At 38.2% G+C, this 27,047-nt stretch overlaps 2 protein-coding genes across 8 annotated transcripts in view; one reads left to right on the top strand and one right to left on the bottom strand.

Annotated features, from left to right (window-relative positions):
* The first annotated feature begins 6,213 nt into the window (after positions 1-6,213).
* Positions 6,214-18,492, top strand: LOC124616778 (pyroglutamyl-peptidase 1). Of its 4 annotated transcripts, none has more exons than XM_047145179.1 (4): positions 6,214-6,347; positions 6,907-7,121; positions 14,479-14,711; positions 17,633-18,492. In XM_047145179.1, the coding sequence occupies exons 2-4, from the start codon at positions 6,909-6,911 to the stop codon at positions 17,814-17,816; spliced, it is 630 nt and encodes a 209-aa protein (XP_047001135.1). In that variant the 5' UTR covers positions 6,214-6,347; positions 6,907-6,908; the 3' UTR covers positions 17,817-18,492. The 4 variants fall into 4 exon arrangements, with proteins under 4 accessions (XP_047001135.1, XP_047001134.1, XP_047001132.1 ...); XM_047145178.1 differs by lacking the exon at positions 6,214-6,347 and adding an exon at positions 6,471-6,570; XM_047145176.1 differs by lacking the exon at positions 6,214-6,347 and adding an exon at positions 6,478-6,596.
* LOC124616777 (integrator complex subunit 14) overlaps positions 18,010-27,047 on the bottom strand; it is a 76,224-nt gene continuing 67,186 nt past the window's right edge. For all 4 annotated transcript variants that reach the window (XM_047145172.1, XM_047145171.1, XM_047145175.1 and 1 more), the window contains 4 exons: positions 23,414-23,779; positions 19,080-19,239; positions 18,541-18,992; positions 18,010-18,286 (listed from right to left, as the gene is read on the bottom strand). In XM_047145172.1, the coding sequence (XP_047001128.1) occupies positions 18,062-18,286; positions 18,541-18,992; positions 19,080-19,239; positions 23,414-23,779 (1,203 nt within the window). In that variant the 3' untranslated portion in view covers positions 18,010-18,061. The remainder of the gene's footprint in view (positions 18,287-18,540; positions 18,993-19,079; positions 19,240-23,413; positions 23,780-27,047) is intronic.

The following is a 27,047-nucleotide window of genomic DNA, read 5'->3' on the forward strand; positions in this document are numbered from 1 at the left end:
TGAATGTAAAATATATTTGCCGTAGTGAGCGGTTTATTTAGACTGATTTGGTTTCAAGAAGGTGTTAAAAACCCTAGTGAATTAAAAGACGTTCATTTGTCGGCAAATCTTGATTTTACTGTCCAGTTAGTAAACAACCCCCACCTCAAAATAAAACACTTCTGATTTATTTTTTATCGTTCCAAATGTTATATATCCATTACAGTGTATACATACTACGCAAAACAAGCAACTATGTTTACCAAAATACTAATATTTTGAATAAAATGACTTATGGCTCTGAGCACTATGGGACTCAACTGCTGAGGTCATTAGTCCCCTAGAACTTAGAACTAGTTAAACCTAACTAACCTAAGGACATCACAAACATCCATGCCCGAGGCAGGATTCGAACCTGCGACCGTAGCGGTCTTGCGATTCCAGACTGCAGCGCCTTTAACCGCACGGCCACTTCGGCCGGCAAAATGACTTATGATGCAACTCTTACCTTAGTACTGGACAGCAGTAAACAATAGCTACGGGTGCATCAAACAATCAAGTTGACGTCCAGTTGGCTGGCAGCCATATCCCAATTTGTCTATATAAGCATGGGTTCACAGTATCACTGACATCGGACTCCAACCGTCGTCGCCAAAGATTGGTGGATAACATTGGCTGACAGCTTCGTCACTATGCGTCCGATCTCATTTGTTGGATTTTGAGGATTTTGACAGGACTGATGTAGTTAGGTTGGAATCAGTTTTACGAATGAAGTAGGTTATATTTTAACCTCCAAGTATAGGGTAGATACCGCGACGCCTCTGTGCTAGGAGGCGAGTGCTGCAGTGCAGATTTCACTCTTAAAATATGCATGTAAATGAGCTAAATCTGTCTCGAAAGGAACGTGGCGAGTACTGTACAATCTGTCCTCTGTTACTGGAATTATCAGACAAGTTTTACGAATATACGAGACGAAGGAAAAAACACCAAGCCACAAAAGTTAAAAACGCTTTAAGTTCGTGACACCACTTTCCTTCTCTCACCAACAATTAAAGCAAAGGTACCACCATCTTATAAACTAACTGGCCGTAATTGATGTTTTTCATATTTATACGCGTGATACACTGTACTAATCATCTCTCCAAATCACATTCTTCATAATGTTGTTTATTATGTTACACTGGCAGGATGTGTGACTTGGGTGTGTACAGTTTTTGCCAATGAGGTTTTGAGCACATAATTATATGGTGAAACTACGTGTTTCCATTATATAAAGAATGAATAAAATTTGCGTGTAAGCAAGCTACTAATATCTAACTAATGAAAGATAAATTTGTGGTTTCACAGCAACTCACTTTATTACAAAAATGGTGAAAATTAATGCATTACTGGCAGGATATTCAGATAATCAGATTCTAGTACATTTCACTACATTCTAAACACTTACCCAGTGGATTTAAGAAAGGGGGTAACAATATTCCTTGAGGCAGTATTATTTTAGATTTATTGTTGCTTTTAATAAAAAAAATCAACAATATTAAATTGTCTTTTAGTGCACTTGCACAGCTCCAAAATTCAGTATAGAAAAAATTAAAAATTTCATAGTATAGATAATTCAGGTGCAAGAGTGAAAATGTTGTTGTTGTTGTGGTCTTCAGTCCTGAGACTGGTTTGATGCAGCTCTCCATGCTACTCTATCCTGTGCAAGCTTCTTCATCTCCCAGTACCTACTGCAGCCTACATCCTTCTGAACCGGCTTAGTGTATTCATCTCTTGGTCTATCTACGATTTTTACCCTCCACGCTGCCCTCCAATACTAAATTGGCATTCCCTCGATGTCTCAGAACATGTTCTACCAACCGATCCCTTCTTCTAGTCAAGTTGTGCCACAAGCTCCTCTTCTCCCCAATTCTATTCAATACCCCCTCATTAGTTATGTGATCTACTCATCTAATCTTCAGCATTCTTCTGTAGCACCACATTTCGAAAGCTTCTATTCTCTTCTTGTCTAAACTATTTATCGTTCACGTTTCACATCCATACATGGCTACACTCCATACAAACACTTTCAGAAACGACTTCCTGACATTTAAATTTATACTCAATGTTAACAAATTTTTCTTCTTCAGAAACGCTTTCCTTGCCATTGCCAGTCTACATTTTATATCCCCTCTACTTCGATCATCATCAGTTATTTTGCTCCCAAATAGCAAAACTCCTTTACTACTTTAAGTGTCTCATTTCCTTATCTAATTCCTCAGCATCACCCGATTTAATTCGACTACATTCCATTATCCTCGTTTTGCTTTTGTTGATGTTCATCTTATACCCTCCTCTCAAGACACTGTCCATTCCATTCAACAGCTCTTCCAATCCTTTGCTGTCTCTGACAGATTACAATGTCATCGGCGAACCTCAAAGTTTTTATTTCTTCTCCATGGATTTAATACCTACTCCGAACTTTTCTTTTGTTTCCTTTATTGCTACTTCATACCCCTCGACTCTTATAACTGCCATCTGGTTTCTGTACAAATTGTAAATAGCCTTTCGCTCCCTGTATTTTACCCCTGCCACCTTTAGAATTTGAAAGAGAGTGTTCCAATCAACATTGTCAAAAGCTTTCTCTAAGTCTACAAATGCTAGTAACGTAGGTTTGCCTTTCCTTAATCTTTCTCCTAAGATAAGTCGTAGGGTCAGAATTGCCTCACGTGTTCGAACATTTCTTCCCCGAGGTCGGCTTCTATCCGTTTTTCCATTTGTCTGTAAAGAATTCGCGTTAGTATTTTGCAGCTGTGACTTATTAAACTGATAGTTCGGTAATTTTCACATCTGACAACACCTACTTTCTTTGGGATTGGAATTATTATATTATTCTTGAAGTCTGAGGGTATTTCGCCTGTGTCATACATCTTGCTCACCAGATGGTAGAGTTTTGTCAGGACTGGCTTTCCCAAGGCTGTCAGTAGTTCTAATGGAATGTTGTCTACTCCGGGGGCCTTGTTTCGACTCAGGTCTTTCAGTGATCTGTCAAACTCTTCACGCAGTGTCATATCTCCCATTTCATCTTCAACTACATCCTCTTCCATTTCCATAATATTGCCCTCAAGTACATCGCCCTTGTATAGACCCTCTATATACTCATTCCATCTTTCTGCTTTCCCTTCTTTGCTTAGATCTGGGTTTCCATCTGAGCTCTTGATATTCATACAAGTGGTCCTCCTTTCTCCAAAGGTCTCTTTAATTTTCCTGTAGGCAGTATCTATCTTACCCCTAGTGAGATAAGCCTCTACATCCTTACATTTGTCCTCTAGCCATGCCTGCTTAGCCATTTTGCAGTTCTGTCGATCTCATTTTTGAGATGTTTGTATTCCTTTTTGCCTGCTTCATTGACTGCATTTTTATATTTTCTCCTTTCATCAATTACATTCAATATTTCTTCTGTTACCCAAGGGTTTCTACTAGCCCTCGTCTTTTGCCTATTTGATCCTCTACTGCCTTCACTATTTCATCCCTTAAAGCTACCCATTCTTCTTCTACTGTATTTCTTTCCCCCATTCCTGTCAATGGTTCCCTTATGCTCTCCCTGAAACTCTGTACAACCTCTGGTTCTTTTAGTTTATCCAGGTCCCATCTCCTTAAATTCCTACCTTTTTGCAGTTTCTTCAGTTTTAATCTACAGTTCATAACCAATAGATTGTGGTCAGAGTCCACATCTGTCCCTGCAAATGTCTTACAATTTAAAACCTGGTTCCTAAATCTCTGTCTTACCATTATATAATCTATCTGATACCTTTTAGTATCTCCGGGATTCTTCCATGTATACAACCTTCTTTCATGATTCTTGAACCAAGTGTTAGCTATGATTAAGTTATGCTCTGTGCAAAATTCTACCAGGCAGCTTCCTCTTTCATTTCTTACTCCCAATCCATATTTACCTACTATGTTATCTTCTCTCCCTTTTCCTACTCTCAAATTCCAGTCACCCATAACTATTAAATTTTCGTCCCCCTTCACTACCTTGAATAATTTCTTTTATCTCATCATACATTTCATCAATTTCTTCTCATCATCTGCGGAGCTAGTTGGCATATAAACTTGTACTACTGTAGTAGGCGTGGGCTTTGTGTCTATCTTGGCCACAAAAATGCGGTCGCTATGCTATGCTATTTTTTTATTCATTATTAAACCTACTCCTGCTTTACCCCTATTTGATTTTGTATTTATAACCCTGTATTCACCTGACCAAAAGTCTTGTTCCTCCTGCCACCGAACTTCACTAATTCCCACTATATCTAACTTTAACCTATCCATTTCCCTTTTTAAATTTTCTAAGCTACCGGCCCAATTAAGGGATCTGACATTCCACGCTTCGATCCGTAGAACGCCAGTTTTCTTTCTCCTGATAACGACGTCCTCTTGAGTAGTCCCCGCCCGGAGATCCGAATGGGGGACTATTTTACCTCCGGAATATTTTACCCAAGAGGACGGCATCATTTATCCATACAGTAGAGCTGCATGCACTCGGGAAAAATGACGGCTGAAGTTTCCCCTTGCTTTCAGCCGTTCGCAGTACCAGTACAGGAAGGTCATTTTGGTTAGTGTTACAAGGCCAGATCAGTCAATCATCCAGACTGTTGCCCCTGCAACTACTGAAAAGGCTGCTGCCCCTCTTCAGGAGCCACACGTTTGTCTGGCCTCTCAACAGATACCGCACACAAGCCTCCCCACCAACGGCAAGGTCCATGGTTCATGATGGGGAGGGGGGGGGGGGGGGTGGAGGAGTGAAAATATTAGATTTTAAATTAGTATTTACAGTGTCGTAAATAACATGTAATATATCACACATAACCTTTGAAGCTTTACTTTTCCGAAAGTAGTATAGGTGTAATTATTAGAAAGACGTAATCAACAGATGGCAAATATCAATGTGTCACTTCTGGTTTTACTTGAACCAAAACTGCATCTTTAAAGTGAGAATCGGATTTTTTACTAGACCTCGAATCACACCTCTACGAGTAGGGGCATACTCGAAATCTGTTTTGTTGAATTTATTGTCGTTGTGCAAGCATACGTCAATTAACCTTCAATGGCTCTTATTCAATATATATGTGAAATACAAACATAAAGTTTACTGTAAGACACTTTGATCACCTAAAGCACTACATTTGCAAACCATTTCACGTAACTGATTCACCAACCTACTGCAGTAAGCAGTAGTAACAATCTATAGACAGCTGATGTCCACCTTCCACAACCCAAAAGATTCATTACAGTAACTTTGAGTAAAAGATAAGCTATCGCTGTCACCTGAACAAATTATTTTTCTATTTTTACATTTCACAATCCACACCTAAAATTTCTGATGAAGATTTTGCCTTTATGTGGTTTCCAATAAACCTGCAGTTTCAGTACATAGATTCCGAACTGTATCCTGGTTATGATATTTTTTACGCTCGGGATGCCACAAACTCTGACTTTGACTAAACTTATCAATTTCTCGCAGCTCATGTTTCTTGTCGTGTCGGCTATTATGACCGAAAAAAAAAAAACTGATATGAATTTCGCTGGTTGTCGTACGAAATACGTAGGCCATACGTTCGGACGATGAGGTCGGCTACATTGTGACCGCGCACGTAGTGGCGTACTGATTTGATACGACCGGCCGCCTTCGGCCGATGTAGGTCGTCGATGGAATCCTCCGATCTCCGATATCGAGCCGCTGTGACCACATCGTAAGAAAACTAAGTTCACCGAATTCGGGGGGGTTTCTTAAAGCGAGTTATTAAATTTATATCTTCTTTGTTCATTCACTGGTGCCTGTTCACTGTACTGAGTAATAGTTACCCTGTCTTTTGTGCTGCCCTGTATACAATTACTGTACCGACAGTCAATCAAATACCTGCCAACTTTTGCCAGAACATCATTCTGTGAGAATAATGTAATTCACTGCGTCATACGGTGCAATATAACATCAGAAGAAAATCGCTAGAATCAGTTTTCTAGATCAAACTAAACGTATTTCTAGTAAGTCATTTTGTCGCTGCGCAGGAATTTCTGAATATTCAAAATCATTACCGTAATCGCTCTTTAAATGTACGCACTTTAACTAACGTAAGATGTTAGAAATATGTAGGCCTATATACTTTTTTATTTGATGATACAATTTTGAGGCGCTTCTATAAAGAAATAGACACGAAATGTCTGTTTTGTGTTTCATTTCGCGTGTGGGCCCCAGGCAGCTGACCAGTACCTACTTAGTCAACCAGAAAACACACCTACGCTATCAGCTATTAAGTAGCGTATTTCTAAACCTGATCAGTGAAACGCCTAGGTTTATATACTGCAAGTAGATATTCTCTGCTGACACGGTATGGAATTGTATAATACATTTCGGCACAAATAAATCGAAATATGTTATAACTTTATAAGCAATCATTCTTCCTAGATTTAGTCCAATAATATTTATCGAAATGAAACAGAACTCATTTTCTCGCCGGTATTCAAGTGTAAGTTGGCAACATGTTGGAACTTATAAAGTGCACAATGTGATCTCGTGACAGGGATTATTGTTTATCGCGCTCGTATGGATAGGTAAACCTGTGAATAATAGGTACCAGGTATTATATTCGTAATATTGCCCGTGATAATGTAAACAATAATTACAATACATACACACATACTTGCTTGCCCTACCTTGCCGCATGTTCTGTAGTTAAATCCGTTAGACGCATGTAAATGTGAATTTATTCCAGATTTGAAACATTGATTTAGCCTTTTCGTTATTCTTGCGAAGTCTTAAAGGACGATAGCCTACAAAAGACTTCAGTATAAGCTTTTCAGCACTCACTACGGTACTGGTACACGTCAACCGTAAGTTGACATTTGTTTCCAAATTTTTGCAAATAATAGTGATCCAATTTTGCGCAGGTATGCCGGGAACAATTGAGGAATGTGTTGTTGTCACCGGTTTTGGGCCTTTTCAAGGCCACGACATCAATGCAAGCTGGGAGGCGGTGAAACTTTTGCCAGAACTAGAATCTGAGGAACAACTTGGAGTGAAACTGATAGTAATGAAGCTTCCTGTTGCGTACGAAGATGTTGTTAAAATGATCCCAGCAATTTGGACAGAACACAAACCAATGGTTCGTAAGTGATATGGTCATCGTTATAGAATTTTTTTGTATGGTGCTTTCAGGGTTAACTTTCGTTGGTAAGAGATTCAGCATTAAATAAGGGGAGCAAAGCCGTTTACTAGCTACTTCAAACGCAGGATCAATTATGTACTGATCTATTTTTGATACCTCTCTTACAGACACTATATATACTGACAAATTATCTCCAGGTATTATCCTCACTAGTCTTGCATATTGTACACTGACATAGGTAAACATAGATTTCTCCCAGTAACTATAACTGAAACAAATAATTCGGGATTTACAGTCTTTCTGGTCTCATAGAATGTCCATCTGTGACTTACAAAACACTTACTTTACAGAAAACTTCCACTGCAATACTTTAGTAAATCAAAGCAGTTACCGAAATAATACTGAGAGAGATGGCACAGCGGTTAGCACACTGGACTCTCATTCGGCAGGATGACTGGTCAAACCCAGTTTTCTGTGATTGCCCTATATCACTTCAGGCAAATGCCAGGACAGTTCCTTTGAAAGGGCACTGCCAACTTCCTTCCCTAATCTGATGGGACCAATGACCTCATTGTTTGGCCCAATCCCCTTTACGAACCAACCAACAAATATAATATCTCAACAGTACACTATTGGCATCCAACAAAAATTGCGTCTTTTTCCTCATGTTGTTATAAAAAATGAAATGTCGTGTGGCTAGGGTCTCTTGTTGGGTAGACCGGTCGCCGGGTGCAAGTCTTTTGAGTTGACGCCACTTCGGCGACTTGCACGTCAATGGGGATGAGATGATGATGATGATGATAAAGACAACACAACATCCAGTCCCTGAGTGGAGAAAGTCTCTGACCCAGCTGGGAATCGAACCTGGGCCCCTTAGCATGGCATTCCGTCACGCTGACCACACAGCTATTGGGGCGGACATGTTGTTCATGTCACTCACAGTGTTCTTTTTACACTGACCATATGCACAGAATACGAGGTGGATAAAACTCGGCACATTTTAAACATTCATCATTGCTAAAATATTTAAAAACACACAGCATCTTGCCCAAAAGGCCATATCCATATACATATTGCTTACGTATTTGTACCATGTAGCAAGCACCTGTAAGCAATATGTATATGGACATGGCCTTTTGGACAAGATGCTGTGTTTTTTTAAATATTTTAGCAATGACAAATGTTTGTAATGGGCTGAGATTTTTTTAAATATTGAATTTTCATATCGATCTCAGGACAGTGGCTGTGCTTTTTGAACGTGGCAGTTGCTGGCGTGTTTCAGTTCTCTGTTCTATGCCAGAACTATTGCTGGAGGTTCCTTATACTTTATGCCAGAAGATTATTGCATTTGAAAACTAGTGTTCTTTGTAAGTGACAGTTGGATCTACCATATAGCACATGATGGGGAGGACACATTTGCAAGCTACAATCACATTGAATCTTGACCAGTGAAACTGGAAGATAATGTGATTCACTATGCAACATCTGCATATGTAATTTTCATGCCTTTGTTAAAACATTTAAAAGTGACAGCCTTATACGGTAACTGTGGAATGTGGCAATTCCAATATTTGACAAAGAAATGATAAAATTGCTACAACTAATGCAGTATCTATTAGACTGTGTGTGGCGGGAGGGTACCTACATGTTGCAGTTTGTTAGTGCATCTGTCAAAAATCTTATTTTCTGCAAGTTCCACTCGTTTGCAAACTCATAAGAAAATAGGGTGAAATCCTGCGAGTCAGATTGTTAAAAAAAATGAGGCACATTACCTGTTTCTGGTCTGATGAAATATAACAGTTTGTAAGTGTAATGGTAATGCTTATGCTTCTATTGTGTTGTAACTTGCTGGATGGAATACAAACAATGGAAAGAGTATAAGATAACCATCCACTATATAGTTGAGTCTTTGGTAGACAGGCATGTAATCAACATTCCACGTGTAGCTAAACTTTTGGGCAGCGTTCTTCCTTAGAACTAAAACACACACACACACACACACACACACACACACACACAAACTCTGCTGTCAGGATGCAGAAACTCAACTGATACTAAAAATATCTGACTATGTATGATGGAGGCGTTTCACAAACTGATTTCCTTCACTGAAATTTATTTGTTTTCTCTTTTTCATCACTCTAGAAGCCTGTGTCATTATCCTGTAACTGACAAGACAGTCATTGTAATTTTCTTCTTTTATATCACAGCCCATTCCCATTCTTTTGTTCAAAATTTAGTAATCAGTATCAGCAACTGCTGGATTGCTCTTGTCATGTTAGTGTTCATCTCAATGCATTAACTAAATTTCAGTTTGTTCATCAGACTATTTGTAAGCTTCCACTGAGTGATATAGAGCAGTGCTACAATATTTGACTCGCTTTCAGGATAACAGTTCAGATCCTCATTAGGCCATCATGATGTAGGGTTCGGACATCATGATTTGGGTCTTCCATTGGCTCCCGAAACTGCTTAAGGAAAATGCTGGGATGGTTACTTTGATACAGAACTTGGCTGATTTTCTTCTGCAATCAGAACTTGTACTTTATCTGGGATAATGCGATGTTACACTCTAATCTTCCTCATTTCCTTTAAAAGCCCCCAATCTTTTTATAGCAGCATGTACTGCCACTAAAAGTAAGGGGGAGAGAGGGGGGGGGGGGAAGAGAGAGAGAGAGAGCGCTCAGGTAATACATAAGCTGACAAGAAAGAGATGATAACTGACATTATGCTGTTCTAAATCAAACAATGGAAAAAACAGGATTGGAATGTAACAGTATTATGAAAAGATAGTTGCTGTTCACCATATAGTGGAGTTGCTGTTCTAAGATTCATCAAATTTATGAACCCAGTGGCAGTGGATGAACATCTTGTTAGAGATGCTTTACTGCACTCTATTGGAAAGTGAAAGCAGGGAAAATCTTGCTCAACCTTAAGGAAACTGAACACAGAAATGCTTTGAACAAGCAGTGGGGGGAATGCAGTTATCCATGGACAAAAACTTCAGCATCAGTCTCATTTCTTTTGTGTGAGGTTTTATAGGCAATACTTTCCAGCAGAGCATGAACACATCTGTGGTACATAGTTCATCCACTGACACTGAGTTGAGCAGTTTTCATGGAACTTTACATATTGTGAGGACACACTTAAAAGATGAGAAATAGGCACATGCTTAACACACCATGACAAAGAATTCATTTTTATTGCAAGTAACTCTGTTACACTTTTCCCCAGATCTTATACACAGTTGAACAGAATTTTTTTTAAAAAATCAGCTACTTGTATGAGATAAAATTCCAGATGGTAAAACTATTGGGTTGTGTTTAATATTACAAAACAACATAACCACAGTTTTTCCTTTTGCTGTAAATAATTTGCCTCATCATTTTGTAAGCATTACTTTCTAAACTAATGGTTCAGAATTCAGACCTGTCAGCATCTTTCTTCTGGAATTAAAATTATTACATTCTTCTTGAAGTCTAAAGGTATGTCACGTGTGTCATATGGAATAATTTAGTCATGGCTGACTCTCCCAAAGATCTCAGTTATTCTGAGGGAAAGCCATCTACTCCAAGAGTCTGTTTCAACTTAGGTCTTTCACTGCTCTGTCAGATTCTTTTGTAGCGTCATATGTCCTGCCTCATCCAATTCCTCTTCCCTTTGTAAATTATTGCCTTTCAAGTTCATTTCCCTTCTACAGCTTTTCTGTATATGCTTTCCACTTTTCCCTTCATTGCTGATCATGGTTGCCATTTGAGATCTAGATATTCAAACTGCTAAACAGCATATATTTTACTCCCAGTTATACATGCTTCTATAGTCTTGCATTTGTATTGTAGACCTAGCTTTTCCTGCTTTGCCATTTTGCATTTCCTGTCAACCTCATTTTTTAGATGCCTGGATTCCCTTTCACCTGCCTCATTTGTTGGATTTTCATACTTCCTCCTTTTGCCAATCAAATTCAATATCTTCTGTTATCCAGAAAATTTTAATAGACCTTTTTATGTGATTGATCCTCTGTTGCCTTCTCTTACATCTCTCAAAGCTACCTATTCTTCTATTGTACTCTTTTGCCCTTTTTCAGTCCAACATTGTCCAATGCCCTTTTTTGAAATCCTCAATAACCCCTGTTTCTTTCAATCTATCCAGGTCCAATCTCTTCAATTTCCTACCATTTTGTAAATTCTTCAGTTTTATCCTTCAGTTCATAACCAATAAATTATTGTCAGAGTCCACATATGCCCCTGGAAACATCTTACAGTTTAAAATCTGGTTCCAAAATCTCTGTTTTACCATTATGTAATCAATCTGGAATCTAGCAGTGTGTCTCCACATCTCTTCCACATTTACAACATTTTTTTGTGTTTCTTAGAATTGCACCAGGCAGCTTCCTCTTTCATTCCCATCCTCCAGTCCATGTTCTCCTATTATTTTTCCTACTCTTCCTACTACCAAATTTCAGGCACCCATCACAGTTAAATTTTCCTGTCCCTTAAATCTCTGTAGGATTTCTCTTATTTCATCATACATTTTTTTTCCAATTTCCTTACTGTTGCTTAACTCTCTGTAGGATTTCTCTTATCTCATCATACATTTTTTTTCAATTTTTCTTATCATTTACAGAACTAGTAGGAATATAAACTTGTGCTGCTATAGTGGTTGTTGACTTTGTTTCTATCTCAGCTACAATAATATCTTCACCAGTATGGCTACTCAAACTTGGGAAAAAAATTTGTTGAGGATTCCAGTTGGGGAGTGGGAGGAGAGGGGGCAGCATACCACGATAACGACTTTTCTTTCCTCTCAGTTCAGCTATACCAGCCATAAGCAGTTTTTAAACATTGGTAATTTATATGGAATAATATTCATATAATAACACTTTAAAATATTAAGTATTTTAAAATTAAGTATTTCCAAATGCCCACTCACACCTCAGCCGATTGGCCTGGACCGACGAGGGTGGCATGCTAGGGTAGTCTGGGCTGTTGTGTAAAGCCACTGTGCCAGAGTGGCGTAGGGGTAGCGCATCTTGCCTAGTGAGCAGGAGATACGGGATTGAATCCCAGCCTTGGTGCAAACTTTCATTTGTCACTTCAAATAGCATATATACATAATAAACATTTGAGATTTGAAAAGGTCTCTAGAACCATATAATTTCATTTGACTCTCTTCTTGCTGATTAAAATCTCTTCTTTGATGTTAGTGTTATGTTCCATGATACAAGTTGGTAGCGTTTTACAATACAGTGTTTCATCTCGCGTCTTTTTTCATGTACATTTGACTCCAAATGAAAGTGAGAAAAAGTTGCAGTCAGCCGCATATGCATATGAATAACTAGAAATTAGCAAAATAATAAAGTATATAATGTTATGTAATTGCATGGTTAAAAAATCTACTCATCAAGCAGTGGCAGGTAAAGACACACAAGAAGGATATTAAGTATTCGAGCTTTTGGAGCCAATGGCTCCTTCTTCTGGTAGAAGGGCTGAAGAGGAAGGATGAGGGGTGAAGAAAAAGGATTGGTGAGGTTTAGGAGAAGCGGTGGACTTCAGAAAGGTCACCCAGAACCCCAGGGTCTGGGTAAGTCTCCCTAGATCTGCGATTCTGGGTGACTTTTTCCGAACTCTACCCTTTCTCCTTCACCCCTCTTCCTCCCCCTTCACCCTCCAGCTGGAAGAAGGGGCCATTGGCTCCAAAAGCTCGCATATGTAATACTTTTTATTTTTGTGTCTGCTGCAGCTGTTTGGCAAGTAGATTTTTTTATGTATCCAATTATATTTTCAAAAATTATTTTTGTTGAAGCATATAATTTGCTTACTAGTAGTAATTATTGTGGCAACTAATGGACATTGGAAAGTCTTAGTTGGAATAAAATCTGCTGTAAAAAGTAAAGCTAACTAAAACACACACACACACACACACACACACACACACACACACACACACACACAGAGTCACACTCCTGATCTGTTCCCTTGCTGATGCCCCTCAACTTACACACAGTCATACTTCTTTTTTTTCTCTGTACCTTAAAGACATCCTCTGATATTCCTATGTGAAAGCTTTAGAATAACTGCTTCATAAAGCTGTAGCCTTTCCTCATAAGATGAGATGGCCCTTTGGTCTGCTACTGTACCTGAAAGTGTGAGGCCCACAAAATTTCTTTTAGCCAACTGCTCAGCAGTCTGTATTTTACATGACAGTATCAGCTGGCTGCATCAATAACATTTTGTAGGACTTGCATTTTGAGATAAAAAAAATTTGAAGAATATTTTGTTACAAAGATGGGTATGAGCAATGCCTACTAAGTATCTCTTTATCACATGTGATCTCATTTTATTATGTTTATGAGGGTGCGCCATTTTCTTTGTTGTGCTGTTAACAATTTAGGTTTAGATAATTACTAATTTTGTTTGTGGGATTAGTCAATTAGTTTTAATTCTGTGTTAGCAGAACAAACAAACAATAACAAATTTTAATTTAAAAATATAATTTTTGAACTCAGTTATTTTTAATATCCGATTCATAACCCCTTAACCTACAACCATGTGCGAGACTAGTGGTTCGGTATTCGGGCCAAATGTGATTATCACAAACCTGGCTGGTGGTACATTGGTCAGGCAAAATGTAAATTGCATGGACAAGGCCTTTTGTATGTTGATCAGGTAAAGTTTGCAGAAAGAATTAAAAAAAAAGTAGTGAAACAATGTGGGTCTGCAAAAGATGCAAAGTTCCATTACATGTACCCATATGTTTTGAATGATAGAACACCCTTGAGGATTATTGCTTTGTGTTGTTGCATTTTTTAAAACTGCTATTTATGTTTAGAGGAATTGGATACAAATGGTATTGATTTATATTATATTGTATTAATTGATGATAAATATTTTGTGGTATTTCTAACACTATTATTACATGAGATTAAGATTATGATTACGTATCAGGTATTTCACAAAATTAATCCAGCTGGATCTTACATATGTACTTACATTGCGTAAGTTGTGCGTGATTGGTGGAACCAATTTGCTGAACGAAGAAATGGTTCGAAGGCCAGGCAGCAGTGTTTATATTTTGGGCCCGAGCCATTGGGACATAAATCATACGTTAAGTGGTTAAAATATAGCCATACTGAATGTTGATAACTCAGAAAATCTTCCTATCTATTATATCAGACCCCTGAGATATTTTGTGCTTACTATAGTGTGGTATTCTCTTACTTCCAAATACTGCATAAGTAACACATTCCAAACTCAGAACATTTTTAAGGCATCAAGAATCTTAGCACGCACAGTCTTTTAGCTTCCAGCTGTTCACAGTGTTTATTTACTGATTGAACTTCTGGTATACATTACAGTTAGTTATCCATGTTGGTGTATCTGGTCTGGCAGACAAAATAACTCTTGAGAAAGTGGCACACAGATCAGGATACAAAAAAGCTGATATTTTTGGGCAGTTACCAGCAGAAGGCGAATGTTGCCTTGGTTGCAGCGATGAAGCTTGTTCCTCATTGGATGTTGAGCAGATATGCTGTAAACTGAATGAAAGCGAATGTGGACTTACTTCTTCTGTTTCATCAAATGCAGGAAGGTGAATTTGCATTTCTTTTTAATATTTCATTTACAAATGCATTAAAAGATTTTTTTTCTTAATTGCAGACACAAATATCATTGCAGTTGTAGACAGAAAACAAGTTCAAGACATGATGATGATGTGCTATCTACCACAGTGATCAGTTCTGAAAATTTAAGGTGTGTATGTGTGTGTGAGAGAGAGAGAGAGAGAGAGAAAGAGAGAGAGAGAGAGACACACAGAGAGAGAGAGAGAGAGAGAAAGCGCGTGTGTGTGTGCCTGTGTTTATTATTATTTATTTATTTATATATGAGATTGGTGCTTTGTTTTTGAGCTGAGTAGTTGTAATGTGTTTACTACTGAAATTGGAAAGATGTGTATTAAAAAGTATTTAGTGCTAGTTTCTCCGTGAACTCTGAGACCTGTATTAAGTTTCCTTTATGTATGATGAAATACTGCATTTATGTTATCAAAAATTACTGGTATTTTCATCCCCCCTCCCCAACAGCCTGAGGGAGGGGGAGGAATATGAAAGTGTTGGATGATCATCTCTTATGGCTTAAACACTTATTTAAAATGTTTCTGGAACTCCTTTCATAATAGTGTCTTGACACACTAATAGTGACATATGACTGAACATTCCATAATCGGTAACATTTATTCAGTGACATATTGAAATGTCTGATTTTGGGCCATCTCTCTTAAATTTCCCAAATGTCATAAGGTGGTGCAAGCATGCTCAAAAAGTGAAGGGCATAGGTGTAGGAACTAAGAGAAGGTTTCATATATGCTGAAATAGTGCTGCAAATCTGGGGAAAATGCTATCTTTCAAATCTCTGGTAAAGAAAGTACTAAGGTTAAGTGTGTAGTTTGGCTCTCACCATACATAAATAAGAGCAGAAGCATAGGTACATGAGAACAGTAATAGAAAATCCAGGATGCTGAGTAGCAACTTTCCTTCCCTAATATTGATAACAGTAATAAAAAATGTTTTTTCTAGTCTTACTGTTCGATCTTGACCATAGTGCATCATAGGGCATGGAAGAACATGACAAAAGGGTACATACTTGACACTACGAATAAACAAAAGCTAGTGCCATTGAAGTTAAATAATTATATTTGCTAGAACATTTACATTATTTAAAAATTTACTGGTACTTGCTAAACTGAGTTGACTACTACAGTGAGTGCTTAGTGATAAACATGAAATCACAAGTTGTACCCTTCCCTGTCTATTGTTGCATTACAGCTGTTCAAGAAAAAAATTGTGCTATGACCGATGGCAAGATTGTGAAACTGGAACAGACTCTTTGAGCATATTGTCAGGCAATTGGCAAATCATGGCTGATCAGGACACAAACAGTGAAATGAGCGATGACATCCACTAATGAAGACCATGAGTAATGGATAGCCCCATAAACAAGAATCTGAATGTAGCATCTCAACATATAAACATATGCTCCTTTTCAGAGTGCAAACACACATATAGAAACCAAAGCTACAATGTCTCTGAGCTACGGCCGAAATCACAGTAGTCATGATGCTGAGGTGAATGTGCAGGATATAGAATGGGCAGAAGAGAGGATAAGAATATCACACCAAAGAAAGTTCCTCCTTGTAGGTAGAAGTTTGCCTCTGTATCCTCACAACATGCTACTATCCCTGCATACACAAAGATGAGTTATCTCTGATCCGCCCCCCCCCCCCCCCCCCCCCAAAAAAAAAACTCTGTCTCTATACCATGTTCACTCTGCTAGTGTCACAAGTAAGGCTACTGTTCATACCAGTCTGACCATAGTCCTGAGACAGTGTAAAGTGTTTGTCTATGCATATGCATGTCCCTCAACACCTCCAGTATATAGTGTCCAGACATCTTTGCACATTACAAGAAAAAAAATTTCTGAAGGAGATTTGAAAAATTAACTTACACCATAATACTTCTTATTTCATCTTTGATGCAACAATTTGGTGTCAAAGAAACAAAAGTTAGACTTAAGTTGTTCTTCGTGCATGTACCTAATTTCAAAGGACTAAAAGGGGATTTTTATAATATTCTCAATTTAAAAACCATTACCATTAAGAATGCCTGTAACATTGTAAAAGAATGTTGCCCTAATTATCTACAATTTTCCTTATTTTTAACCTTTGTGATATTAAGTTATTGTCAGATTTATGGTTTTAGAAAAAAAATCCTACTTGCCAAAAAGCAGCTAGGCACAGACAGAAAAGAAGTTGATACACTCTCAAAGTCAGAGGTCAATCAACAGGAAAGGAAAGGAAAGAAAAGGGTTGAGAAAGCAATATTATTCTAAGGTTAAGTATGAAAATCATCTACAACCCCATTTAAGTTACTTTTAGCGGGACACTGCAGAATGACAAGGAATCACTGATGAAATACTGTGAACAGGCGATACAGGAAACCAGAAGATGAGTAAACACACACAGAAAATACAATTGCACAGCACACACTTAAGCATGCTAGCCTTGGCACCTACTTCATCATGTATACAATGTTTTTCTCCCTTGTAGTATTTTACAAATAGAAACTTCCCTTATAGCAGATACTTGGTACCAACCGACCAACTATATTCATCTCATTTATATACTGTAGCCACACACTTCTGTTACCTGTTGTTAGCATTTCATTATTGATTTTCCTCTGAACCTGTCGTGCTCTTCCTTTCACAATATCCAAGATGATGAAGTATTATCTAACCTGGATTATTTTGTTTCTGCCAACTCTATCTCCTCTGTTTACAAAAGTCAATACTTCTATCTACAACACCCTTTTTTTCCTCTTTTGCCTGGGTCTATGTCAGCTGTCAGCTGGTGAGTATTTTCTACTTTTTTGTGATTTTAATTTTTGTGTATGCTTCAGTGTCAAGTGTTTATGTAAAGCTCAGTTACATAAATCCTAAGTTTTTCATTTTCTTTTCCAGGTATCTGTGCGAGTTCACGTACTATTCCTCATTAAGTATTGATAATTCTCGAACACTCTTTATTCATGTACCTGATTTAAATAAGCCTTACTCAGCACTAGAGCTTGCCAGAGGAATAAAACAAATAATAAGTATCATTCTTAATGACATTCGTGGCACAGATCAAACCACAAATCATCTGTAGATGATACATTCAAAATTCAGAGCATCATTTTAAGTAACCAAGGATGTTTAAGCATAATGAGATCATCATCACATTGAAACTAAATTATATCTATGGTTGCTGGAATGATCAGTAGATGCAAAGGGGTTATTATTTCCAAGATCTGATGCCCACATTCTGTTAAGAAAATGGATATTCATTTATGAACAGTTACTGATATTTAAAAAAATATATTTGGTGGGACTTCACATATCACAAAGGTAGAGTTATTCACAAATTTGGAATTTTGTTAACAGAGGTGTCACATTGAACTTGATATCACGACAGTAAGGCCTGCGTAAAACTCCCGCTGCATGTGTAAGTTGCAATGCACAATCTGGATGGGCACCTCCAGGGAGTAGAGTGCACTCCCTCTCGAATATTGCTGCTAAACCATCCAGCAGTTCAATGAAGCCAAATGATATTGCAGCTCTTTTCAACCTGTTTAACTCCTGCAACAGTTAAAGAAGTATTAATTGCCTGAAAGAATATGCTTACTACCAGTGCACAGTGCAGTCAGTAACATGTTAGCACATCAAAGTCTTAACAAAGTTCCAATTATTTTTCTGGGATACGATAATATGTATTTTAAAGTGTGAGAATTTTATCATGCATTCTCTTTGAGAAAAATATTGAAATAAATTTTAAATGTTGCCTATATTGTCTGCTATTTAAATAAAATGCACAAAACTAATTCATTACACACCTTATAAAACTGTTGTGTTTTGTCTGGAAGTTTGCGAGCATGCCGCAAGATCTTTTGTATATCAGACTGTAATCCTGCCTGCCTTATCCAAACCACACAATTTTGTGAGTAACTTCTTTTTTCTAGAGGACGAACTGGAAACTGTGGTGGCGGATCTTCCTCACCATTCACTGCGCGAAAATCTTCCAAAGAACCTAAGTTATTTAAATTTCCCAGCCATGGCACAACATTCGTTCCAGGTTCCAACACTGTTAACATTAAATTTGATTTCTTCTTGCTGTCAGCCCAAGAGTAAACAAAGCCAAACCAGTCCTTGGCTAAAAGACACAAGGCAGCCATGTTTTCCACTTTAAGTGCACCATGAAGTAGTACACAAAATGAGGCGACTTTTCCTTCATCTACACCTGAATCATCATCAGAGTCTCCTTCTGACTTCATGACAGAGGAAATACCTGAAAAAAATATTTAAAATATTTTTATTTTATTATTTTTTATTTTTGAAACTGGTATCTGTATCTTACAAGTAAACAATAACGAACCATCTGCCTCCTCCATTTTCCCTGAACCATGAGGTAGCACCAGATGACGTGAAATAGCCATAGGGCTTCCAACATCAGCAACATCAATAAATCCACATACTTCAATAGTATCTGATATATTCCTTTTGATATACTCAAAATCAGTAGCTTTATTGAAAGGCTGTAGGGGAAAAAAGCATACGTACGAGGTATTACAGTTTTTAGCAACACAAGAGAGAATTAGCACAGCAATTAGTAGCTTGGACCACGGAGATAAACAAGGTAGCATGACACAAGGTAAGGAACTCTCAATTTTAGAATTATGAACTGGCAGTCTTTTGTTGCTTTCCCTTGAAAACTGGCCCAACTAAACACTTAGAGTATTAGCTCCCACATATAAAGACAAAATTTTCTGCAGTTCACAATCAAATGGCACATCTTCACACCAACAGTGGTTTAGACAGGATATTCAATTGCAGTAGCACATAAAGGATGTACCCAAAGAGGCCAAAAAAAGTTTTAGTTAAAAAAGAACTGTGAGAATGACCTTCAGGCTAAACAAAGATGTGGAATAAGAATAGAATTTGTTGAATTTTTCCGTTCATCCCAAGTAATTTCAATTCTAAATTGTGTTTGATTCAACTGAGAAGGGACCAAGCAGTGAAATACCCAAAACTCTGTTAATTTCAAATTTACAGGAAATATCACAAATTACATTTTTTACAGCAGTAATGAACTTTGACAGCGCCATCATTTGTATATCTTCTTTCCTTTTTAACCCCAAAACTCTCTCTCACTAGCTTCACATTTCAAAAGTTTATTGTTGAACCTGTTCAATTCTGTTCCTCTCTCAAAACTCAATTCCAATCACCTATCAGTTAAACAGCTTGTTTGTGTGGTTGAGCAGTTCGCATGGCCACTTCATATTCCCCTGTCTTCATGAAAACTTTTTAATGACCAGATTGTTTCTGGTCTCTTAAGACTAATAAAATACTCAATGGGCCTCTTAATGACACAGCGAAATTTGAGTCTCAATTGCAAAGGTATGCATGTGTTCACAACATTGAACTTAATCTTCAGCCTTCCCCATCCCCCTCATAGTCGTTTGGCAATGTGACATAATGATTACACTAGTTTCAGCTCATACCAGACATGATGTGTGGGTTTGAGTTCCCAACTCAAAAGTAAATTGTGTCTGTTTAAGAGCCTCAAGAACCAACAATATTGTCAAGAGCACCAAAAGAATTCAAAACCTGAATTTCAACAAGAAAGCAGCTTTTGTGTTGTGAGACTTGCAAGGTCTTCTTCTTTCTGATTTCATGTCTCTCTGATAAATTTTGATTCCTCTGTGCCATGGAACTACATGTTCCACAGCAACCTTTTTTCACTAATAGTTCAGGGGGCACAGATCATTCTCTGAATTGCTCACTCTTGTTCAATTCAGACAAGATATCATGCTGTAACATGGCATGACAGTGTGACTGATTTGAATGCGAATGAGCACTTGAAATGGAACTGTTACCCCAAAACTAGTAATGAACAAAGAAATAAAGCAGTGCAGCTGTTAACTGTCACCCCCCCCCCCCCCCCAAAAAAAAGAATATACGTGGGATGTTCAATAAGCAATGCAACACATTATTTTTCCTCGACTAATTTCGGTGGGAAAAAATGCATAATTTGTTGAAGGGCTTAAGTGGTAATATTCCCACTTCAGACTCTATAGTTTCATGAAGGTTTGATAGGTGGTGGTTCTACGCATAGTTTTCAAAATAACATCTGTAATAGAGGTGCATTCCAAGCAGAGAATCGTCACTTAGTTTCTCTTGGCGGAAAACCAGAGCATCACAGGTCTTCATAGGCACTTGCAGAATGTCTTTGGAGACTTGGCATTGAACAAAAGCATGGCGAGTCATTGTGCACGGCATCTATCATCATCATGACAAGGTCGTGCAAGCCTGTCCACTCTCCCATGTGCCAGCCGGTCCCACACAGCTTTGACTCCTGCAATGTTGGAATGTGTGGACACACTAATGTGAGGTGATTGACAAATCACAAAGCAACACCTCGCTGTACGACTGGACATTTCTGTTGATAGTATTGACATACACATCCACCAGCTGTGGTACTTACAGGATTCACTCACTGGATTCCTCATGCCTAACAGAAGATCATAAAAAGCAACGAAGGACCACTCATGCAGAATTGCTTGTGCATTACGAGGCTCATCGAGATAATTCTTTGTCAAACATCTTCGCAGCAATGAAACATGGGTTCATCACTTCTAACCAGAAACAAAACAGCAATCCATAGGGTGACCCCGAACCGTCTCCGCCAAAGAAAAATTTCAAAGCCACACCTTCAGCTGGTAAAGTCATGGCGACAGTCTTCAGGGATTCTGAGGGAGTTTGATATCTCCCTTCATAGTGCATCGCAGTAAGGTGTCATAAGGCCTTTGCACTGACTAGAGATTATGTTGAAAAATAGGGTTTTGTAGACAAAAGGGTGGGGAATAATATGATTATTGGAATCCTGAATAACACCAACCTGCTTGCAGAAAAAAATGTGTTGCATTACTTATTGAACACCCCTCGTAATGTGACGGTTGCCCAGAAAGTCATGCACCCCCTTATTTTCTCAGCCAAAAACAATGCTACAAATGTGAAACGTTACATATGTATTATTTGAAGTCTCCTGAGTGAGTGTGCCAAGTTTCCGTCACATTCAACAGCTAGCGTAGCTGCAGGAGAGTTTCGAAATGGCATCTATATGTGATGAAGCAACGTGCCCTCATTGAATTTCTCACTGTAGAAAAAGAAACTGTGGGGAATATTCACAAACACTTGTGTAAAGTCTATGGAGCATCTGCTGTCGACAGAAGTACAATTAGTCGCTGGGCGTGGAAGGTGAGGTCATCAGAAGGCGGTTCGGCAGAGCTCCACGATTTGCAGCAGTTGGGGAGACCACCCACGGCTGTCACACCTGACATGCTCAGCACTGAATCTTCCACTTTTTTTGGCGATTCAAGGATGCCATTCGTGGAACAAATTTTGAGGACGATGAGGTGATTCACACAGTAAAGTGCTGGCTCCGGCATCAGAACAAGGATTGGTACCAACTGGACACGCATGCCCTTGTTTCGCACTGGTCGAAGGTCATGTAATGGGATGGAGACTGGAAAAATAGGGTGTGTCAATAAAACATCATTCTTTCAAGTGTGTAATTGTCATTATGTTCAATAAAGAATTGTCGAAGAAAAAAAATGTGGCGCATTACTTTCTGGGCAACCCTCGTATATTAGCTATGGACAAACAAACAAAATTCTCCTTATAAAATAATAGGGAAGATCATGATAAGTTTTTCTGTTCAACTGGTCGGAACCAGCACTGGGGTTTGTGAAAAATGTCATCAGAGGGTTGTTCACAAGTGTCCAGTGAAAAGTGTCAAACAATCCCCTATGCAGTTCAAAATTTACAACTGGTATCTCCATATCTTTTTTAACCTCAAATGCAACCAACAAAAAAGGCAAAACTTTCAGTCACGATGAGTTCAAGACTGAAGTGTCTTTTTGACATGTTACAGGTGCATTCTATGGTAGTGACATATAAAATTTTTCAGTGTAGTTACAGTGCTGCAATAACTGAGACAATTTTATCACTCTGTGAGCTGAAGCTACAAAGTAGTAAAGCTTTTCATTACCCATCTGGTTAACAAAAATATTTTCAGCAATTTCTTGCTTTTTTTACATTGGCTCTCATTTTTTGCATGGTCAGTGTTACAGCTGTTACCGTGTTAACGCTCATGCTTCTGTACTCTTCGAAAATCTTCTGTCACTCTTTTCCTAGGCTAAAAATTTTCTCTGCATTTCTCACACATTCATTTAATTATTTACTCTGGGTTGATCACGGTCTCCGATCAACCATCTCAGTTTTTACAACACTGCCACAAATACATGAGTGAGTGTCTTCAATTTCTATAACTGTAACACAAAATCAAAGCCTACATCAATAATGAAAGAAGAGTGTGACTATATTTGGCTTGCAGTTCCATAATTTTAATATTCATGGTCTTTTTTGTACTCTGATCTTCATGTCCAGTAAATCACACGGTAAGTTATTAGTACAATTAATATTATACTGAAAATCAATATCTCCAGAAGCTGCTGTCCAAACTCTTGACAATTTTTATCTGCATTTCACAATAGACATTATTGTTTTCATTATAACTATAGAATTACAGTTAATATGTCTAAGGATTTGAGCTGCACATTTCTTATAGTTTAAGTTTGCTTTTGTGTATACACACAAGATAAAAATAATGATCAATGTAGACCCACTTAATGTAAGATTATGTCATACCTGAGGGGCAGGTGAGAGAATAATGCGGGAACCCAAATTGCCACACTTCAGTGTGCCCTGAAAGGATGCAAAATTTGCCTCTGCCAGTTTCTGGAACATTGCCTGAACCGAAGAGATAGTAAGTGCTGCTTCAGGTACATGAACACAGCTATCAAGGCCTGCCAATTCAACAAGACGACTATACAGAGGAAGGCCTAGCTGTAATGATGGATCATCAGGTGGAGCAATGCACATTACACTCAGTTTACATGGAAATGAAAACGGCAACGGGAACGGTGTAGCAAAATCTCGTTGTCCCAAAGTGCTCAGTGAATGCTTCAAGGACAATGGTCCTACACCAGGGCTGCCATCAGTAACAAGCACAACCTGAAAGAGAAGCTTTTCTTAAAAACTGAATACCACATAGAATTTTGAAATAATACAACAGTACAACTTTTTATAGAGAAGTTTCCTTTAATTTACGTCTATGGTCACAAACTTTTTGTTAACAAAAAAAAAAAACAGGTGATTTAATTTTGGAAATATATACAAAAAACACAATTCATCATCAGTTCCAAATGCTTTTTATACTTCATTATTTTTTGATAAATAGATAATGAATAATTTAAAAAAAAAAGATTACTTCCTGCTTGAGAGAAGGTAGTCCATCCAATACTTTGAAGTGCCCCAGAGGATAAGTATTGCACCATGCAAAACTGAGTTATACTGAGGTAACTAAACAGCAGTATCAGCATTGTGGGGAGGCCGTAACTTTAGTAGTTAAATATGTAACTTAAGCCTGAGGAGCAAGTTTATATCTTTTTCCTTTCATTTGAAACTGGCAGCTGCATTGGAGCAATGATTAGCTCAAGTGCATGGCTCCTTTTAACCTAGCAGATGGTGTTTGGATGTTCCTCATCTCTCGTCGACAAAAGTTACTGTTACAGTTACATGAAGGGCAGTATTACAGATCTAAAAGCAAATGTCGGTACTATAAGGAGGAGTTAAGGAACATTACAGGGATCACAGAATTTCTATATGATGCCAGGAAACTCGAACAGTGCTGATAATGTTAAGCACAGCTATCACGCATGAAGCAGGACAAGGAATTCTTGACTTTTTTCCTTTTAAGGCCTACCAGCAGACTTGTCCCACACAGTAAGATCTGAATTCCCAAAGATACTACAGGTCACAAATTCACCACTCCAGCTTTGGCAGAAATCAAAGCTGTAAAGCATTCCAGGTTAAGAAAGAGTATGCAACAGAGGTAAGTACACAAGGCACACACAGAGGGAACACAGTACAGTGGAACTTCACTTAACGAGCACCTCCCTGAAACATGAAATTTGCATGATGAGAAAAACAAATTATAAAAAAAATGACTCTCACTTAACGAGCGATGTTTTGCATAACAAGGGACAACGATTTATTGTGACGTCATCAGCTGTTCGTGCACGGTGGGGGAAACGTTCAACAATACGAACACTGCTGCCAGCAGCAGCATATCAACGTCTTTAGTACACACTGCAGTCTAGTTTAAGCACTCTTTCTGCTACAATCTTAGAGCAGCTTGTGATCACACATTTTTCTAAACTGGCACGCGGGCCAGCACTACCCATAAATGTAGCTACCACTGCTCACTGCGAACTACAGCAGCATAATTCCGTATTACTAAAGGGGCAGCATAATTCTGTATTACTAAAGGGCAAGAATGTAAATTGTTCTTGAACTCAGTATCATAAGTGCCCATACTTTGTCATAGAATACATGGAGCTGATTGTAAGGGTCTACCACAATGCAAATTGCATGCAATTGGAAGTACCAGTAAGTCCATAATAAGTTCAGCATTAGAAGATTTATAAACTTGCAGAAGGGAATCCTCCAGAGTTTCTATGGGCACACTATGTCGTAACTGACCATGTGGCATACTGTGGAGATTGAGGGTTATGTGGCCAAAATTAGCAAAGTGTCAAAAAGCACTACCAGAGACAATGGGGAGCCAAATAATCCACATACATGGTCATTTAGGCCCAATTTCCATGATTGGATACTAAAAGGAATTGGATATACTATGGGTGGATGGCAGAATGGAACTACCTGTACCTGGGCCACTGAAACATGTTGCTTCAAATCACTCTACAAGTGCCGTAAAATTGGAAGCATGATTGACGAACAAACAAGGATCGCGATGTGCTGCGTATTCTGAACTAATTACAGCACAGCAACAAAAGCTGGTTCCAGCACCGACACTACCATGTTGCCAGCTTCTGTGTAAACATTGTGTGTTAATGTGCGACTACCTGCTTCTATATAGTTATGCTGTGTTACTGCCTAGACTACAGTTTCTGTTTACTGAAGAATGTCACAAAAATGACATTGTTCACCAAGTGACAACTTGTTGCATTGTAGAGTACCATTAAATAATCCAGCTTTGGAATTGCTATGAACAGCGTATAAGTTTTATGAGCAAGAAAAAGAATTTGTTTCTGTTCATGGGCATGTATCGATACCTGCTGATAAAAGTTTTAGAATTTACCTTGAAAACTCCAGGATTCAGTCAAACAACTGTTACAAGTAAAGGGGTGCTACTTCAAGACTTGCAAGATTTTGAAGTAAACCGTGTGGAGCAAATACCCTTGTGGATAAAACAGTGTATTTTTAAGGACTACTGGACAGAAAAAAAAGCAGCCTCATTCAGTTACAAATTTTGATTACCAAACCGATGCAGTTTATTGGTACGTTTGGATATTATAATAGGAAAGATCAACCAACAAAAGCAAATTTCCAATTTCTTTAAAAGAATGTGAACTTTTCTCGGGTATGAAAACATCAATTAAAAATGTGTTAAAAAGTATTGGCTTCCATTTTAGACAGTTAGACAGGCAAAAACTGTTGCTCAAAAAAGTTCATGTTGTTGCAGCTCATAATGTTTCCTTAAATAAAATTGCAGAAAATGGATATACATTCAATTACACAGTTATATGAAACCTGGGACAATGCTGGAGAAGCAGCTGATAAATGTTGGACAGACGATACTCTGAATAGCAGCAGTCATCAGCCAACAGGAAGAGGATCCCAATTAATTGTGGCTCATGCAAGTTTTTCAAATCTTTTGTGCATGAAGGACTTTAGCTTTTCAATCGAGAAAAACCGGTGACTGCCATGACGGTGTGGACCACCCATGATTTCTGCAGTGGTTTAAAACAGCTTAGTGTTACAAAAGTGTTTGTAATGGATAATGCACCTTACCATTCTGTGATTTTAGCAAAACTTGAACTAGTGACCTCAAAGAAATTCTGTGCAGTGGTTGCAGATGAGAGGCACTGCTGCAGATATGAGCGTAACAAAGCTGCTGTTATATTCACTTGTAAAACAAAATAAGCCTGTTGCAGATGAAACTGCAAGGGAGCAGGGTCATATGGTAATCAGGCTACTGCCTTATCAGTGACATTTTACCCCAACTGAACTGGTTAGGAATGATGTCAAGCCTTACATTCGAAATAATAACAAGGCATAATCCGTATCACTTCAGGCACGGGGGTTACTTTCATAGTATCGGATGTTATTGAATTTAGCATATGTTAAAATTTAGGAGTACGTAAGAAATATGTAGTTTCTTGTTTCCTCAAAAAAAAAAAAAAAAAAAAAAAAAATC

The sequence above is a fragment of the Schistocerca americana genome, chromosome 5 (genome assembly GCF_021461395.2).
Source record: "Schistocerca americana isolate TAMUIC-IGC-003095 chromosome 5, iqSchAmer2.1, whole genome shotgun sequence".
Lineage (NCBI taxonomy): Eukaryota > Metazoa > Arthropoda > Insecta > Orthoptera > Acrididae > Schistocerca > Schistocerca americana.